Source organism: Sceloporus occidentalis, unplaced genomic scaffold (assembly GCF_023333645.1).
Source record: "Sceloporus occidentalis isolate IW3139 unplaced genomic scaffold, rSceOcc1.0.p SCAF_3, whole genome shotgun sequence".
In the NCBI taxonomy this organism is placed as follows: Eukaryota; Metazoa; Chordata; class Lepidosauria; order Squamata; family Phrynosomatidae; genus Sceloporus; species Sceloporus occidentalis.
The window spans coordinates 194,626,356-194,646,800 of NW_028316983.1; the positions used below are offsets into that span (position 1 = coordinate 194,626,356).

Genomic DNA, 20,445 nt, shown 5'->3' on the forward strand with positions numbered 1-20,445 from the left:
GCCTTTTTAATCAATCAGAATGCATCATTAGTCTCTACAAAATAAATAAAATAAATAAAAACTTCTTTAGAAGATAGTGAGAAGCAAACTCAGACTATTCAGCGGGTTTAATACTTAGCATCTTACATGACTAATTTGTTCAGCACATATTGGGAGAAGAGAATAGATATCAAGGGTATTACAAACAGATTAGAAAAGAACATTTGGGTTAATTATGCATGGGTACAAGAATCACAACTTGAAAGTTAGTATTAACTAATTCTCAACACACTAACACTGTATGATATATCAGTTTTTTCATGCATCTAGAAAGAAATACTGTGAAGTTCAAACACTGGTGTGAGTTACTGCTAGTAGTTACTGTTAGTAATTTATAAGCACAGTAAGTATTTATGAACAATAAACAATTGTGGATTCCTTGCCCAAATGTGTAACATCCACATACTGCTGTAAAGCTAAGGACAGAAACACATGTTACACATGATACAGGGCTGTCAGCAAAATCAATAGTCTCATGATGAATTTCCACACCCACAACATATTGGATTACCTAACCTGCATTGTAATATTATCATGTTTTGTATTTCCTTGCTCCTGCTACTGTAGATGTAATTGGTGGCCTCTAGTGATGTGGCGAAGTACACAGGTTGAAGGTGTTGGAATACACAATACGTAGAAGGACTTAGGACTTAGGACATAGGTGGAAGACTTGGGGGGACAATTCCAATGTCATCTTCATGTCACAGACAAGACATAAACTGTGAGTCCCAGCTACAACAGGTCTATTCAGACAATAGGCAACTAGTAAGCCAATGTATGTAACTTCCATTGATTCAGTGAATCTACTCTAGTTGGGCTGTAAAGGATGTAAATATTCACTTATATGGTGCACAGAAGAATAAGCAATTTTAACAATTTACTCCTTGATCTGTAAGAATATGAAGGTTAGGTTTCTGCATAGTTTCCAAGATTTATTGATATTCATACAGCAGGAGGTGTTGGGGGTACATTTAGCTTTTTCTGCACAAAAAGTTCTGTTCAGAGAAAATGTGTATACACTGATTCCTGTGCAAAAATATGAAATTTCTGCAGAGAAAACACATGCAGAAAAACTACAAACGATTCTTCTGTACAGGAATCTATGTATCTGTGTAAACTGTGTGATGTTACACAAAATGTGTAAAGTGTACACAGTTCGGGCAATTATATGAATTCACAAACAGAAAAAAAAACATTAAGTAATTTTCCATGCCTTTTCTGTGTAAAAACAATTCATTTTTGTGCAGGAATCTGTATATTTCTATCCAAAAATATTTTTTTACACTGGAAAACCATTTGTACTTTTGCAGATGAATTTCCCACAACTTAAAGAATGTGTCTCAAGTGTTGAAACAGTTTTTCCCCCATCAAGGTTCTGATTATTTATAAGTTTACTTCCCTACTGGGACTCAACTGTATTTCAGCCAGTACTATGAGGACTAGAAATTGTGTTTCAACCCAGCATTAAGAATGTTCAGCCTTCAGCCTTTTCCTTCCTTCCTTCCTTCCTTCCTTCCTTTCTCTTTGCACTCTCAAGTCTTTCTTGACCCCCAAAGCCCTCAGTCCCCCAATATAAGAAAAACTGGGACAAAAGAATCACCAGGAAAATATCACCTAGAACAGTGTTATGCCTTAAATAACCACAAATCTTTCCAACCTCCCCTTGCATATTAGCCACAAACTGGCCAAAAACAAGCTGAAAAAACAAGAAGTGAAAAGCAAAACTGACTAGCCAAGAGCAATAGCTAGTGAAGATGGGAGTCACAGGATGCCACTTGAGATGAAGCAATTGCCTTTCCTTCTGAAAGGCGAATAGCGAGGCTGCAGGCCTGCCTCAAAGACCTTCCCAACCTGTGTCCAACACAGCTGTTATCACAATCAGGAAAATCCTTTAGAGTAGTTTACATGATAAGCATTATGTCTGAGAGAGAGGTTAGGAAGTATTTGTGGGCATCATGTCACAAGTCATTGTAGGAAATCATATTCTGCATGTAGGCTAAGTTGGAAATAGCAACCAGAACACAGGAGGCTGTATCTTTTCACTCAGCTTACTGTATTTGAGATAAGATACTTCTAACATCTACTGATAAAGTAATTGAGCTCCTCTTCTCTCTCCATCATCTCAAAACAAAATAAGCTATTTTGCCTATAGCCTACTTTTCCTGACTCCCTCCAGCAGCCCTTTTCTGGCTTTTGCTTCAAGACTATGGATGTGGAGGCGTCTAGAGACTTTGGGGCAAAACATATGGCCTGAAGTAGTGGCTTGATGCCACTGATTTGATGGCCAGATCAGGACTGCAGCAACTGCATGCCACAGCCCCAATCTGGCATTTTTCCAGCCCCAAAAGAAGCGGCAGCTTTTCCCCATTTCTGCAGCACAGTGTGGTGTGGTGCATGTAAATGCTGCACTGCAGAAACGCCAAGACACCGCCGACTGTGTGGGCAGTGGAGTGATATGATGCCGGCTTGGGCACAGCATTGGGGCATCTGGCATGCATGTGCCATGCCCCCATGCCACCCTGAAACTGGCTCTTTATGCTGGTCTGCTTTACCACTTTTTTTTTTTTTTTTTTTGGAGTTGCATCCATCAAAGTTTGAGAGTTCCAACAATAAAAAGGATGTTGTAAGCTTTCCTTTGCTTACTTTTTTGCATTATTCTCTGCATCCATACCATCACTGCATTAAATAAACACTAGAATTCAAAGATATAGCTGTGTTCGTCTGTAGAATCAGTATGTAGACAGATCTTGCAACACCTTTGAGACTAACTAAAGAAACAACTTGGCAGCATGAGCTTTCATAGACTTAAGTCTACTTCTTCAGATGCATTTATAGGCTATAAATGCATCTGAGGAAGTAGACTTAAGTCTATGAAAGCTAATGCTGCCAACTTGTTTCTTTAGTTAGTCTCAAAGATGCTACAAGATCTCTCTACACAGCAAATAAACACCATTATTCTTTCACACAAGTTGCTTGGTCTTTGATCATTCTCTAATTGGACTGGCGAGGCTTGGTTTGGATCAAGCCTCTGATAGGGACAACTTCTATCCAAGTGGAAATGTGTGGAGCCTAAGTATGTAAAGAGTATTTTTAAAATTCTTGTTGCAGATGAGAAATAGTGGTTCAATGCATCAGCATCAAAAGGACATCTTAATTCTACCAGGTTGTATATGTGTGGAGATCAGGAATGAAAAAATCTTCTCAAATTTTCTCATGCTTGATAAAAATGTCTCAACACACACACACACACACACACACACACACACACACGTATGTGTGTAGCCATCATTGTGAGCTTTATCTCATTTTGGGACTATTTAGTTAAAATTTTGTACAAAATGTGAACAAAACTGTGCACAAAATTTGTACAAAGCAGCTTTGCACATGTTTTTAGTGTAATTAAATCTTTTGTGGAACCATCCTCCACATGTTTTTGAGCAAAAACCCCATTCATCAAATGGCAAATTCCAAAATGTGACGCCATCAAAAAATGCACAAAAGCTCTGTAACTTCACTCATCAGAGAGAAGATATTCTGTATTTCTTTTATTCTTGCATGAGAGAATGAAATAAATGAAGTTTTACACCCCTAGTGGTAAACCAGGGATAAGACAATGTAATCAGCCAAACAGGAGCAGATAATCTTTACAATGTGGTTATTTAGTTGAAATTCTGTAATTAGTCCCGGTGACCTGAAATGGTGGCTCTGCCCTCTCTGTCATTGTTTTCCTTGCTTGGAAAATGGTGAGTGAAAAGGAGAGATCTTGTTAATGATTTTAAGGTTTCCTTCTCCTCCCTTAGAAACCTCTTCAGAACCATCACTTTCCATACTCCCTTTGATAGATGAACAGTGTAACAACGGGGCTTTAGGTTCTATGACAACACATTAAAGATCATTCTGCAAATCTGTGTGTTAATAAAAAACAAGAATACTTCAGGAAGAGGGGATCTCTTCCAGCATCTTCTGTTAGTGAAGACATGGACTGGAAGATTTCAAAGGACATTGTGTTAATACATTTAGAAACTGTATATCAGAACTACATAAGTTATTGGTAATTTCTCCTTTTTCTTCTTCAAACTGATTTTGAATTTTCTACTGGGAGAAGAGATAGATAGAAATGCAAAGGGAACATTAGCTAAGGAGAAGTCCTAGGAGGGGGTTACTCAGCTGTCTGTGTAGCTTTGGGTTGATATTTTCATTACAATTATACACTCACTAGATCTTGTAACAGCAGTCTTTGGCTGAAATATCCTTCAAGTATCCTCAGGCAACAACATTTTCTGTCAAAGGTTTCTATGGCAAAGCCATGGATGGAAGAATCATAACAGATATCATGTGAAATGTAGATGATGGTTCGGGTAGTCTGGGGTTGGAGAACATCTGGCTGAATTGTAAGAAGTATAATGATTATATTATACTATCTGTCAAACATATTGGGATTATTTTGCTTTCCTTTTATGTAACAAAAATACAGGGACATCTTTTAAAACTGTAGACATCCACTGTTCCCTATTGCTTATTCTCTTATGTGCAGAGTAAGGCTAACAAATCATCTGACTATAAAACTGTCTGCAATTAGTTGACTCAGGGATTTCCAACAGTGTGCTACACTGGTTGTGGGGAGTCCCATGTTACAAGGCAGACTTTGAATTGTGCTCCATGTGCCTGGGTAGATTTAGCGTTATAGCAAATGTGACTTGCATGATATCCTGTGGGGAGTTCTGGAAGCATTACCCAAATAGCCACCCCACTGTCTGATTTTATTGGTTTACAATCATGCTATATGTCTATGCTCCTCAGCTGTATAGGTGTCATGATGGTAATAACATTTAGAATGAGAAATAAAAGGCAAATAATGAGAGGGGTAGTGGGAATTATAAAACCTGCAAATTTGTCTTTATCTGCTCTGAAAGGCATGTGATAAAACTATCAAAACCTTTGCTGTAAATACTGATTGGGTAAGTGAATAATACTGTAATAGCAACATTTAGTGAATGAAAAAAATAATTTATAATGAAAATAACTACTGGAAGCAAAGACTGTTCACCACAATTGCAAAAAAATAAATAAATTACTGAACTTTTAATGCTATATCTCCACAATAGCTTTGCCTTCTGGAAATGTATTGGTTCCTGGTGGGGGACTCTTTTCATAAATATTGATTTAGAAAGGTATAAATGTAAGAATGTTTTTAAGAAGAAATAGACATTAAAATCAATACATGTTGATGATTTGAAAATCATGTGCTTCAGGAATGAGAATTATCTGCCTGGATCTTGGTGTGTATTGTAAAATGTATGAAGTTTTCTTAGACTGTATAAGGTCTATGTAAGTTAGCTCTTTAAAGAAGGTGCACTTACCTTTATTGAACTTTTTCAAGGGAAATAAATATTAGTTTTAAAGCTGCAACTCATTATTCTGCAATAATTTCCTAATAATCCAATGCTTAAGACATGTTTAAGTCAGATAGAGATGTTGATCTGACTACTACATAAGACTGCCATGGGATCCCAGGTGCCCAAAACAGAAAATTCTGGGAAATCTGGATAAGCACAGACCAACAGGTATAAGGCAAAGGACCTTAAACCTTATGCATGGCTAAGTGATGAAAGAATCACGCCTGTGTCAGCAGTTATCTGTTATTTGTTCTTGTAAAGAAGCAATCCAAAGAATTCAGAGCTCACCATTAGCCCACACAATCCAGTTCATGATTTGGCAGAATTATTTTATCATTAGTGAACTACAAGCTTTCCAGGTATATATATGTATATATGTTGTTTCTGTGTTAATAGTTCTGTGAATTATATAGGCTTTATCATATTTTGTACAGAATCCTTACCTTTTTAAAAATAAAAACAGAAGAATGTGTGTGATCAGGATTCAACATCATATAATCTATCACATCATATAATCCATGGGCCAAGAAATAAAAACTGACTTTGGAATCAGTTAAGGCATCAAAACTTCCTTCAGATTTATTTATTACTACAGATAATAGAACTAAAGTTATAGATTCTGATTTTAAATTTAAATACTGGGTTGTAAAGTTTATGAATTTGATAGATAACTGGTGGAAGATGTTATCGCCTACTGTTTTTAGGGTGTATCAGAAAACAGTGGTTTGAGTGTTGGACTAAATTCTGATAGGCCATGGAAACCAACTGGGTGACCTTGGTCAAGTAACATAGCTCAACCCATAAAACTCTGTGATAGGGCCACTATCGGTTGGAAATGACTTGAAGGTATACAAGAAGAACAAAATAGATATGAGACTTTCCCCTCTAAAGCTCCCCTCTAAAGATGATAACTTCCAATACATGGCTCTGCTTTCCCTAACTGTATGAATGAACATTCAAGCAGGTAATTTGCATCCTTGAGCATAGGCATTTGACAGATGCTCTGAAGGTGGACATAATTTGATGGCCTCCAGGAACAAAGGCGAGATTTAACTGGGCTAGTGCTTGGGTGCCAGGCTGTAGCTTGTGAGGTGGGCAGAGCTAGAGGTGTTTTATGGCCCTGCCATCCTTTCATGACCCCTTTCGGATTTTCCAACCTTTCAATATGCACATAACAGGGCACACTAGAATATATAATCTGGAGTTAATGGGTATTATTTGTTGTTAAACTGACTTCATCTTATGGCAACCCAATAAATGAAAGAACTCAAAGATCTCTGGACATCAACTGCCCTGGTTGGGTCTTGCAAACTAAGGGGGGATATAGATGGGTGGTTCCATGCCACCCGTTTTTGTCCCTCATCGGTGCTGCTCCAGCCTCATGGCACGACATCGGTGAACTTCCTAAAAAGGAGCCGCTCTAGACAACTTCTTTTTAAGGGCATCATAATAGCGCTCATGTGCCATTATGACAATGCTTCCAGCAAGCACTGTTTGGGCGCTCAGACACCCATGCATCATCATTGTGTGCTCTGTGTGGACAGGGGCACACGGGCACCAAAAGTAGGGCTGGGCACATATGGACATCCCGCCCAACGGAGTCCTAAAATTGGCCCCAGGGTGGCGCAAAGCGCCAGTCTGTACTAGGCCTTAGCTACCAATCCAGCGACACAATCTTTTACAATTTTATATTACTGTTCATCCTACTGGGAATAAGTCTGCATAGGACTACAGTTATAGTTCTTTTTTTGTTCATCACCACATAATAGAATGATTTAAATGCAAGATACATAATAATTTAAGAAACAAACAAACAAACAAAAAAACCTCCCAGACATTCAGGATGCAACTATTATAAAATAAAAGTTTCATAATATGACATCACTTTATCCTTATACAATGCATCATTTCATGTTAGGTAAAATGAGAGGCCTGAGCAGTATATTTATTTATTGCTATACTTATTTGTTGCCTTTCATAAAAAGCTCAAAGTGATTTACATAAATGAATACACAACATAATTAAAATTCATAATGCATTCAGTAAAAACAGCAATCAAAAAGAAAAGAAGAAGAAAAATAACATGAAAATAAGAATTAGTTTTCAAACAATGAGCAAATTAAACTAAAAATATATTTAAAAAGAGAAAATATGTTTCCACTTTCAGTGATACTCTATAAAAGATGAAGATTTCCTTGTGACAGTGTTCATATGGGCCACATACGTAAGAAGGATCAGGGACGTAGCTAGGATTTTAGGAAGGGGGCGTCCGGACTAAGTGCCACCATTATAATGGGGCTTGGGTGTGGCGGCGCAGCAGCACACACCATTTATTTTTCTAATGGAAGGGGGGGTCTGGACCCCAAGAACCCCCCCCCCTTTGGCTACGTCTCTGGAAGGATGAGAATGAGATGGCCTCTTCATACTGACGGCTAAGACTACTATGTTCTGTTTACATAAAGATCTTATCTCTTTAATTATGATTAAGAAACCAGGACCTTGTTTATGGATCTCAAAAACCCAGAGTGGAGTAGCAAGATGACACTTATTTCAATATACTCATGTAGGTATACCCATGTGGGAAAACATCACTGAATTATTTTCAATCTTTTCCAAATGCTTAACAAATTGTTAAGGCCACATGTTAGGATAAATGGGAGTTAGAAATCCTTCTGCTCCAGTTCTAATGTCAGTTCCTCCCTCCCCTTCACTGCCTCACTTGCCCAGCTGCACCCCTAACTGTAGCCCTTTCCACATGTCAACTTATGATGACCTTATGGTGACACTAAGACAACTCTATGATAGGGTTTTCTTGGCAAGATTTGTTTAGAGGGAGTTTGGCTTTGCCTTCCTCTGAAGTTGAGAAAGTGTGACTTGCGTAAGGTCACCCAGTGTGTTTGTGGCTAAATGGGTAGTCCCTTTCCAATACACAAGCCATTACAAAATACATTTTGTGATTATTCACCATTGTGCTTTGTGGACAGTGATATCCCCATTCCGTTCCCTTCCTGCCCCCTTCCGTTCTGTGCCAGGCGCATTTCCCAGGGCCCATGCAATAAGCTCCATAGTTGTCATCTAAACATAGAGATCTGGATCCTATTTATTCATTCATTCCTTTACCTATTTTCATGGTCTAGACCTTGCCTTTTGATGAAATTATTCTCAAGTGGGAGTTTTCAAAATAGTCTCTTAAAGCATGAAGAGAGGGAATGGAGGGGGAGGACAATGTTTCATCAGCAAATGTATCCCAAAAAATCTCCTCTACCTAAGATCTTTTGATGGCATCTTTATAATTTGGGCACACAGAAATTATTATTATTATTATTATTATTATTATTATTATCATTAGAGTACTTATACCCTGCCCTTAAGCTCTAAAGGCTATCAGAGCAGCTTACAATTATTATTATTTTTAATTAGACGGTTCCCTGCCCTCAAGCTTACAATCTAAAAAGCAATAACTTGATAAGTTCCACCAGAATTTCAACAGCTTCCACCCTACCCTTGGTGAACAAGCAGCCTCCAAATATTAAATAACTGGTCACTTACAACAGGATACATAACATGGATGATATTACAGGAACAAAACCCTGCCATGAACTCAGATGCCAACCCTGTCCTACTCTGGGAGCAATATTACAGGGGTCAATAATACCACTACAACTTGCTCTTCCTCCAATGTAATATATGCCATCCTAGACAAACTGGACAGTCTCAGACACAAATCTGACATTAGAAATGGCAATATCCTAAAAACAGTTAAAAACATTTCATCATTCCTCAGCATGTAGTAAGGGATTTACAGGTCATGTTCCTTGAACAAGGTCCTTGAACAAAGGGAAGACTAGAAACAGAAACTACTGAATCACTAACAGTGGTATGATCATACATAATGGCTTCATGGCACATTACATATATTAATACAATAGTCCTTGCTACTGTACATGTAATGAAAAGAATCTTCTCAGAGAGAATACTGAACCCAGGGAAATTGACTTTCAGTAAGCAGTTAGATTTATTGCTTTGTCACATCAACACTAACTGGCCACTGTAAAGATATGGCAAATCTGTATCACCTAACCCAGCTCTTTGAAAATTGAGGACAATGGACATGATTTGCATCTTTCCAGTTCCTATTACATTCTGTCCTGCTCCCACAACTATATAAATATGTTTTCTACCTGAGGTCTTAATACCATTCAGTACTGCATCTGAAGTGGGTTCATATCCATGAAAACTGATGTTAAAATAAAAATAAAAAATCAGTCTTTACAGTGCTGCCACATTTTTTGTCTCCCTTCCTTCTTCCTTTTTATTATTTTCAAGATGTGCCAAGATGGCTTACAAAAAGCAGACAACAACGATGATGACGATGATGAAAGAAATACCTCAGGAGTTACACAGAGAGAAAGAAAGAAAGAGAAAGAAGAAAAGAAAGAGAAAGAGGCCATTACAGTGGATCCTTGTTATACGCTGGGGTTTGGTTCCAAGATCCCCCGTGTATAACAAAATCCGTGTATGCTCAAGTCCCATTAAGTATAATGACATAGCAAAATGATGTCCCTAATAAAAAATGGAACATCAAGGTAAATTTATACTTTTTTGGAACATTTTCAAACCGTGTATGCTTGAATCTGTGTATAAAAAAATCCGTGTATAAGAAGGGCCAACTGTACTTCTCTGACAGATGGATGGGGCCAGAATATTTTGTTCTCCAACCTTAGGAAAATAAGGGGCTGTGTGGACTGGCCATTAAGGCTGGCCTGGGTGCGGAGTTGTGGTGTGGTATCCATATGACACACAGCCTGATTCCGCCTCATAGTGGTGTGACACTGCGCGCTGCTCTACATGGCACACAGCATCACAGCACTCCTCTGGTGCTGCATCCATATGATGCAATGCCAAAGGAGCATCTTAAAGCTGTGGTACTATGGCTATCACACCCTTTCCAGGGTACAAAAAGGAACCACTTTTTCTGGGTCCTTTTTGTGCCCTGGAAAGGCCAGATTGGGACCGCAGCATGTAGTTGCCATGGCTCAATTCGACGCAGCTGGAGGCGGCTACAAGCCGACCCTTAGGGGTGGTCTGCACAATCTGTAAATTCACAGAAAGATGCTTTTCACTCCTCTTCTGTGCAGCCATTTTAATTTCTGAAAGCCTCTAGAGAGGACTGGAGAGAATTCCCAAGCAATCTGGGATGCAGTGTCCGGGGGGGGGGGGGGGGACCACGCAAAAAACTTTCCTTCTGTGACATGCCTTAATATCTCATCTTGGGATACAAGTCCTGCTGTCAGCAATTTCCCTCTTCAACCATCATTGTATTCCTTCCCATATTGTTCAGAACATCACCCAACCCTTCCACATTTTGGGAGAAGGTTGTGGTTATTTTTTTAAAAAAAAGCACTTGTTTTTTGTAAACTTGCCTTGTTTGAATGTTTTTAGTTTAGCTTAAGATACAAACCATATGGAAAACATGTGTTAAAACCATATACTCCAAGTGCACCTCACTTTTTAAATACCACTGGAAACACAACTATATTTGCTGCTTATGGTGATGTGTGAGTGAGAACAAAGGGGGAAATTAACAAAGGGGGAAGGAGCCCTGGTTGAGCAATGGTTAAATCCCAGTACTGCAGCAATTCACTGCCACAAGGTTGTGAGTTGGATCCCAGGCAGTGCTCCAGGGTCCACTCAGCCTTCCTTACACATTGTAAACCATTTAGGGTGTGCTTAAGTGCACTCATAAGCGGTATAGAAATGTACTTGCTACTGCTATCTTAAGAAAATAAACATATTCAATGCCAAACAGAAGATGTTTATCATTATTGCACTTATTGCACTATGAATGATCATACCAACACCAATCATACCATAAAGTCATGCCTCAGACCACATGTTCTGCAAGTCTAGAGAGTGATTTTATATAAAGGTAATATACTGTATCAAATAATTAAATACTGGTCCTCAGAGTTGAATAATGCATTATTACAAGTGTAATAAAAACACAGATTGACTTTTTAAAATATTAAATATATTTTTAAATGTTTCATCCATTTAATCTGTAAGAGGACAAAACCTATAGCCACCTGCAAATCCAGGTTTCACACATCAAACCTGAGTTTCAAAGCAACAATTTGCTATAGATATTGTTAGACAAGACCTGTAAATTTCACATATGGTGATTTGTTGTGAATCATACCTGCAAATACTGTAAACCTAAAGAATCTGATTACTTTCAAAGTTGTATGATATTTTCAAGTTAGAGCAAATCACAAAGGGAAGTAATAGGCATTTTTCACACATAAATAAGTAGGAAAGAAAATAAAGGGGGGGGGGGAATCCCACAAGCTAATAAAGCTAAAATAAGATGTGAGAAGCCAATAGTCAGAACCCTAACACTCCACTGGATCTGTGCAGATCTGATGAAGTACTCATTTTCTGCATCACAGCATCTTATATATTACTCAGAGCAAATGATCAGTCAGCATCTCAGATCATCCCACCATGAACAAGGGATGTGACCACAGCAAAACCAAAACTCTACTGTCTGAAGGCAGTATCAACAATCTAGGGCCAAACTTGGGCTGGTACTTTTGCATGGGTGTGTGCAGCTGGCCCAATGAAAAAACATAACATTTTCAGCATCATGCCTGGAACTTCAAGCATGCAAAATGTGTGCTCAACCACTGATCTACACATTTCCTCACTTTGTTGTAAACATGGCAGGTCAATTTGGAATGTGTCACTGGAAAAATACTGGCAAGAAACAACCACTACCACTGCTATGGTAAGTGGCAGTTCACTACTTGCTGGATAAAGGTTGCCGCTTGAAACTGTTTAGTCATAGGAGAATCAAATCTTACACATTTGCCTTCCAAAACAGATATCTGATATCTCAGAATGAAAGATGATGATAACAATCATATAGTTCCAAGAACAGTATCCTGGGGTAATACAAAAGAGAACTCTCCATCTGAAGTGTTAGACAAAGTTCCAAACTTAGAAAGGGAGAAGAGGTTTGTTGGTAGAGAAGGTTTTTTGGTAGTGTGGAAGTTAGTGGGAAAGAAGAAACTGTGGGTACAATGAATCCAAAATCCTTCCATTCCCAGCCACATCTTCAGCATATGGTAACATTTAAGCCCATCCTGTATCCAGTCTAAATAAACCCCTTCTCACTGTATCAAACAAGAGGGATAAGTGTTCTGGGGGTAGAGAGTCCAGCCCTGGCTCTCATGTTGTTTATATCCTACTGGTAAGAATGGTTATATCAAAGGCTCCAATATTAGAATGCCAGACTGTTTTCTTTAGGATTGCCCTCTACTCTTAGATCCTATCTGAATGAGAGGGCCAAGGAGCAGCTGAACAGACACTAGGACACTCCCCAGTTTAGGAATGCTGGAACTTACAACTACACTCTTGTGCCAAGATTGTGGCTGTCTCCCTAGGTGATATGAATCTTAGCCAACAGAGTAATTCTGCTGTTAGATACTTCTGCTGGCTAAATTCAGATATCTGCCAGCAAGACCAGAGTTCTGCTAACAGAAGAGGCTTGTCCTTGATTGTAACTCTCTATAGCTAGAACATCTTTGAGGGAGAATTGTACTGTAAACCTGCAGTCCCATACAACCCTCCTTGGAACTGTTGAACTCAGAGCCTTAGAGCCAATACAGACCAGCACTTTGAGCCAGTCTGTGGGCAGAGTTAGGGTGCAGCATCCGCACGCTGCATCCCCTAACCCCAACCCCAGGGTGCTATTTTGGCATGGGCTGTTTCACATGGTGCACACTAAAGGGGCATCATAAAGCAGTGCCGCCACAGCTATGGTGCCCCTTGGAGGGCACAAAAAGGACCTGGTTTCTGCGGCTCCTTTTTATGCTCTCTGGAGACTGGATCAGAGCTGCAGCATGAGGGTGCTGCAGCCCTGATCTGGCCAGTAAAAGCACGGGTGGTCTGTATAGCCCCTTACTCACTAAAGGCTAACATGTAACAATGCCAAACCTAAATGTAAAGGGACAGCGGAAATTTTCAAAACCTTTCATTTAATTTCTATGAATAAAGCTTGATCAAGTGGCTGGTGTCAAATACCACTGATATGATTTATAGATTTTCCATGTCTTCACTGGAAGGATTCAAAGATATAGCCATGTTAATCTGTGGAATCAGTATGTAGCATCTTGTAGCACCTTTGAGACTAACCGAAAGAAAGAAGTTGACAGCATGAGCTTTTGTAGACTTAAGTCTACTTCCTCAGACCCTCAGATCTCTATTCACTGGAAGGAAACAGCATATTTTTGTGTGTGACATCTTTTTAGGGTGAAAATGTGCCCTGAATTAGGCATCTTTTGAAATTTCTGTTTCGGCTGAAGTATTTGATAGGACAGTAATACATAAATGTTTACTGAATTCTCAAAAAATATTTTAAAAAAGATAATAGTTAAAACTGCACAAACCTTCTTAGCTTTCAGATTTTCCTGTCTTTTCCACAGCTGTGCTTCAAAAATTCTGTTGTCTGTCTTAACTTTTTTTTCAATATAGTCCAGCCGATTATGGAGAAAATCAACTAGCATCTGAGCATTTTGCTCCTTTGACTTTATTTTAGCATATTTAATCCTTTAAGAGAAAAAAAAATATATATCATTACTGCTATAAAATATTGTATAGAATTTCAGGGTAGACTGATCACATAGTGGCTGTGATCCAGTAAGATGTGTGTAAATGTGTAAGTATAAGGTTTATCGGGCCATTTCTTCTTCAGCAGCTCCCCCTGCCGAACCACAAACTGATTTTTAAACTCAGAGGAGTTTAAAAAGCAATTTGGGGTTTGGTGGGGGGTGCTGCTGAAGAGCAAATGGCTCAATAAATCTTACATAGAAGGATTAGATAGCTCATAGAAACAAAACAAACAAAAAACATGAAGCTGTTTTAAACTGAGTTAGACAGTTGACCTGCATAGTTCAATAATGTCTACTCCACTGCATACTTGATTTCTAAATCTCAGGCTCTTTTGCAGCCCTGCTGTCTAAATATTCAGAATTAACGGGTACATGCGAGTTTGGGAGCTAGAAGAGAAAAATGTAAAATATGAACAAAGCTAATATATATTCTTGCTAGATGTAAACTCTACTCTCTCTCTCTCTCTATATATATATATATATATATATATATAAAAAATGAGGTTTAAGTGATACATTTCTCAAGGAACTGTCTCTAAGATGATCCATAAAATACTACAGGGAGTTCAGCTCAAACCATGTCCTACATCACTTTTAAATCAAACATTTTGTCATAACTCTCTGTACATATTATGCTTTTCCAAATCCGTAAAGAAGACACTGTGGATGGACATGTGAAATGAAATTATGTACTGGTATAATACTTTCATTGTTCACTCTGTGTATCTGATGAAGAAAGTTATTATTGTAAACAATGATATAACAATACATTTGTCAGCCTTTCAAGTACAAGAGGCTCTTTTCCCCACTCCATCTGATTAATACAGTTTTTCTTTTGCCCCCCCCCCCTTTAATCTGGCTTCATGATGACCTTGAAATTTATAAATCATATTCTCAGCTGTAAAACTCAGTCTAGTCAAGGTCAAATATAACTTCATGATATGACGTTTCAAAAAATTGGCACCTTCAAGGCTTTTTGGTACAAATACCAGGAATTCAGAATTCCCACATTCTCCACTTTCAAAGTATTAAAGGTTCCAGGGCCAGCCTACAAAATTAACTTCCTAGTCCAAATAGAGTACTGGGATTTATAGTGGTTTTGTAACATGTATTTACTTGCAAATATATATAGGTATAACTTATAGGAGGAAGGTAAAGAGACAACAAGGTAGTGCTGGTGTAATGGGCCATTAAAGACCACTAAGAAAACATCTATTTGTTCACTTCGTGTGCCTTCATAGATATCACAAGGAAGCATAAGGAAGCTGTACAGGAAACTGGAAAGAGAGGGTTCTCTCATCACTGGCATAGCAGAAAAATTCATGTCTCAAAATACCATAACAATGTTAAATGTCAATAGTCTATTGGTAAGTAAATATTCTTCTAATAGAAATATGTTTTTCTATTAAATTTTTATAAAAGACTGTAAGACTCTTTGCACTTAAAGTGGCAGCAAGAAATTAGCAAAATAATATATATAAGTCTGTTTTAAACTCAGTACAAGATAATGTGTCAGCAATATAGAATTCTACTTATACACACACAATCTTTTGGTGAAGCAGCACTAAGTGTTGGAAGTACTATGGGAGAGCAAGGAAATTTTACATGATATTCAGACATAAAGTGCACCCTTGGCTTATGCAGGGGATCCGTTCTGGACCCCCCCCCCCCGGCATAAGTCAAATAGCACGATTGAATGGGGCTCATGCTCATGGCACAGGAGAGTGTGCGCGCGCACCATTCATTCTCCCGTCGCGTGACTTCCACATAAGCTGGAAGCCACGTATGGAGCGCCCGCCTATAGGAAGGGCGCACTGTACTGGGGAAAGTTTCTTGCTAAAGATGGGGAAAACTTTAAACTCCATATTGAAGAAATCTCTAAACTTGTGTTCTCCCAATTTTGAAAAGGTTTCCTCACAAGGACTTCTTCTCAGCCAATAGGTAGGTGGTATTAAATATTAACAGAGGCAGCCAAACTTACATTGTCATATAAAATCAGTGGGGAAGATATGGAAGGTAGTGAGCATGTCTAAATTAAAATGTCAATTAAGAGTAGAAAGGTCCCTTCAGACAAAAATAATTTCTTGCCTGATACTGAATGGGATATATAGCCATCATGACAGGTAGCTATTGATTCACCATGAATTTGTCTAATCCCCTTTTAAACTTTTAAAGTCATTCAAGTTGGTGTCTATCAGTATTTCTTGTCATAGTAAATTCCACAGTTTAACTATGTGCTATGTGAAGAATTATTTCCTTTTATCTATCCTGAATTTCCTACCATTCGACTACAATAGATGACCTCAGATTCTAATATTAATGGGGAGGGAGAAAAACATGTAACAGCATCAGTGTGGTGTAGTAGTGTGAGCATTGGACTAATACTCCATTAGCCAGGTTCAAATCCCTGTTCAGCCAAGGAACCCCACATGGACAAACCTCAGAAAAAGGTGATGGCAAACCCATTCTGAAGAAATCTTGCAAACTCTGCAATACTTTTGCCTTAGGGTCACCATAAGTCAGAAACAACTTGAAAATACACAACAACAAGAAAAACATGTATTTCTCCAGCTCGTATCAAAAAGACTTCAATGAATTATCTTAAAGGGTTAATGCATGAAGTAGGACAACCTTTCTAGCTCTACAATATATTGGTTGAGATCTTGTGACCAGAAAATATGGTCACCTTACAGAAAATTATATAGGTGAAATCAATCTGGATCATCTGAAGTATGGAACTGGCCTTGGTTATACTCATGACCTACCTCAGGACAAAAACAGGGGAGTGTGACCCTGTTGTTCCTCCCTAATCAATCAGCAGTTTTTAATACTTTGTATTCTCCTACACTAGCTCCATGAGAGTGGAGTAGAGGACACTGTCTTATAGTGACTCCACTTCTACTTGATTGAGTTCCAGAGAATAGGACTGGGGGGATGCATATCATACCCTTGGCAACTGTGCTGTAGGGGTGCCAGGTCATGATCCTGTTCTCAATTATTTTTAACATAAATATGATGCAACTTGAGGCAGTTATCATTTGAGGTTTGGTGTTCATCAGCATACAGTGTTGGTCTGGATGAGTCTTAATCAACCAAAAATAACTTCTAGAAAGACTGAAGTCCTTTGGCTATGACACTTTCTGGTTTGGAATTCTGATAGTTTACCTGTCCCAGCTTCCACAGGTGAGTATTCTCAGGGTGCTCTTAGGTTCATCTTTCTCATTAGAAGCTAAGTGGCCTCAGTGGCAAAGACTGCCTACTACAAGTCTCATCTCGTATGGCAGCTATGACCATTTCTGGCCACAAAACTTATCGGGAAAATGCCTGAGTAAACAGAGGTGTTCAGTTGGTGCCAGAAACATCCAACACTAGTTGCATACCTAATTTTACTGGTGAATCCATCCTGTATTGTGAGAATCCCTCCATAGTCAAACAAGTCACATTAGGCTGTAGTGGAATAGGTGTACAGTGCATAGCTCACACACCCCTGAACTTAAAGGCTATATTTTATCACATATCCATGATCTATTTCTACCATATCCCCAGCTGGGCAATTTATCATGTAGCTTATATTCAGCATAGGTTAAAGAGACAATATTTTCTAGATTGTGTAAACCTATTTACAATTCCTGAGCACAAAGTCTCCCCCCATCCACTTTTGATCTTGTATAGCATACCTATTATCCTTAAAGATTAAGGTCACTGGAATGCGTATTTATTCAAGATTTCCATGGCTTGATTGATATTATCATCTGCACAGAAGTCTTTGTATTTCTTTTTTTCTAAGCATATCAGTCCAGGAAATCAAGAACTCAATTCCTTTTTCCAAAGGAACAGAAAAATGAATAACCATCTGCTAATTAAAGATGCAACTGACCATGAATTTTATTAGATTGGGGTAAACAATTTTATGCCAAAATACCATTTGCAAGACAGATAATTCATCATGAACAGTTTCTACTTGGTAGAAAAACTGTAAGCAAAACAGCACTATTTATTAATAAATACTGAGCAACATTATCTACAGGAAGTATATAAAGGTAATGTATAAACTAAGTTATTAGGTTGTATCCTACTGCTGTCCTTTTAACAACAGAAGGCATTCACCAGTGAAAACAAGAGAAGTTGATTTTCAGCTATTCTGTCTTCTTTCAGTCTACCAAACCTATCCAATTTGCTCCAAAGGACTGGACTGACTCTCTGGATTGGTATGGGACACCAAAGGACTATCAATTAGATACCACAGTGGGGTGTAGGGGAGATACAGAATCACCATTCACTGGTGAATGTCTTCTGTTGTTAAAAGGACAGCAATAGGATACAACCTAATAACTTAGTTTATCCCTCTCCCTCTACTGCTGATGGAAACCTGTCAGCAGAGGGATACCATTCAGATTTTATTTATATATTTATTTGTTTCATTTCTATGATGCCTTTCACCTTTCAGAAAGGGACCCAAGGCAGATAACACCAGCTATTTATAGGAACGGAGGCTCTTACCTTAACTCTGCTATGGACTTCTCTGTTGTATCCATCTGCTTTTGTGTTCCTTTGTTTAAAGCAGTTAATTTATTAATTTCATTTTGATATTTTGCAATATCTTCATTAACTTTAGCAAGCTGGTTTGAAATATCTAAATATTTCTCCTAAAATAAATAAATATATAAATATAAATAAAAATATACTTGTGAAGTTTGCAGGGCAAGACATTCTGACACTTTTTTAAAATTATGTTCTTCGGGGTATTGTGTTTTAGTTATGTGCATCAATGAATAAAATTGTATACATCCAAATACCCCCAAAGTAAAACTGTTCTTAGAAGTGTATTTGAAACCTTTAGTGCAACTGGAATAATGTCACTTCTGTAGACACACACGGATACATCAAAGTTACTATTATTAAATATGTTTTATGAATAGGCAACCAGAAATCTGCAATAATCGAAAAAATCTTTGCTTAAGCATCTGAACATTGTTTAACACCGTCTTTTTCATTAGTATTTTTGTTCTCTATCATGATCTCACATGGACAGTACAACAGGGTGCTTTGAATAAGATATAATTGTCATGATTGATCATAAGAACAAAACATATTAATGAAAAATATCCCAGGGTCACCATATGCTGCAGATGCATGGCATGCTTCAGAACTTTCTGTGGCTAAGAGTTCTGCTGGGAGCACCTCTTTTCCTTCCTAATTTGTATGCTCATATATGTTACTATTCATTTGGGCTTGGAAATAAACTGCTATGTTTTAAAACAGGTATTTGTTGCAGATCGGGCGTGTGGGTCAGAATGTGTTTCCAGACTGGAAGATCTCCTTCTCTTCATAGATCCTTCCTTGAAAACAGTTTATTATACATTGCAGACAGTTCATAACACACTCTGGTTTCTTCAACTGCTTGGGGAACTGATGAGCCTTTCTGTGATAGGGCCTCTCCCTTCAACCTATTAAAAGGGGGGGGGGTGTTTTTGGATTTGCTTGCCCAAAAGCGCCACAGACACAGAAGTTAACAAAACCTTATGAAATATCCTAAGAACTCAAGTAGTAGCTTAGCAACTGTGCAGTCTTGCATGTGGGGGAAGGTTTTAATGAGAAATTCCATTTTAAAACAACGCAGCCAAATGTCCAAATATAAAAAGGAGTTTATTACAGGGTAGTGGGAGAAAGAAAGAAAGAAAGAAAGAAAGAAAGAAAGAAAGAAAGAAAGAAAGAAAGGCAACAACCAGATACAAAGAAATCCAAGCGAAAATCAATAAAGTTAGCCTAATCTAAATAGGTATGTGTTCGCTGTTTGAGGAGAAGGTTGGGTTTCAGAGTATATGCAGAGTTCCTTGCAGAGAAGATAGTCTGAAAGATTGCATCTTTGATCTCATTAGATATTGCTAGGAAGGGCCAGACTAAGTGTAAAGACTGATATATTTATGGGAATATGACACTAATTATAACAGGCCCTTTTAGTAGAAGATTACCATTGTTTTGTCCGGTGGGCAAAAGGGGCAATTTCATATCAGTAATCTAAAAAGCTAATCAGACAATTATCTAGAGGCTAGAACACCCTATTGTACAATTCTATAATATTTTATACAACAGCAGGTTGATTCCACCAGGCTACATTTTTGTGTAAGAGCTTCTCAATACTTATTCAGAAACAAAAGCCAGAATCTATGCCTGTCCAGGTTCCACACTGGGGTTCTGAAATTTGAGGTGCTCTAGATGACAATGTTCAGCTACTATGTCAAGGTATTATATGACAAAAATGGCACAAAACAGTGCGAAGTGCATAGTCTGAACAATCTTGCAGGGGAACTTTGTGTAGACTGGTGAAAGCTTATCCA

At 38.2% G+C, this 20,445-nt stretch overlaps 1 protein-coding gene across 2 annotated transcripts in view; it reads right to left on the bottom strand.

Moving 5' to 3' along the window:
- The window catches only part of CCDC178 (coiled-coil domain containing 178), a 202,147-nt gene that overhangs the window by 116,344 nt on the left and 65,358 nt on the right, over window positions 1-20,445 (bottom strand). For both annotated transcript variants that reach the window (XM_089518854.1, XM_089518855.1), the window contains exons 17-18: window positions 18,608-18,753; window positions 13,886-14,045 (exon numbers count right to left, since the gene is read on the bottom strand). In XM_089518854.1, coding sequence (XP_089374980.1) covers window positions 13,886-14,045; window positions 18,608-18,753 — 306 coding nt within the window. The remainder of the gene's footprint in view (window positions 1-13,885; window positions 14,046-18,607; window positions 18,754-20,445) is intronic.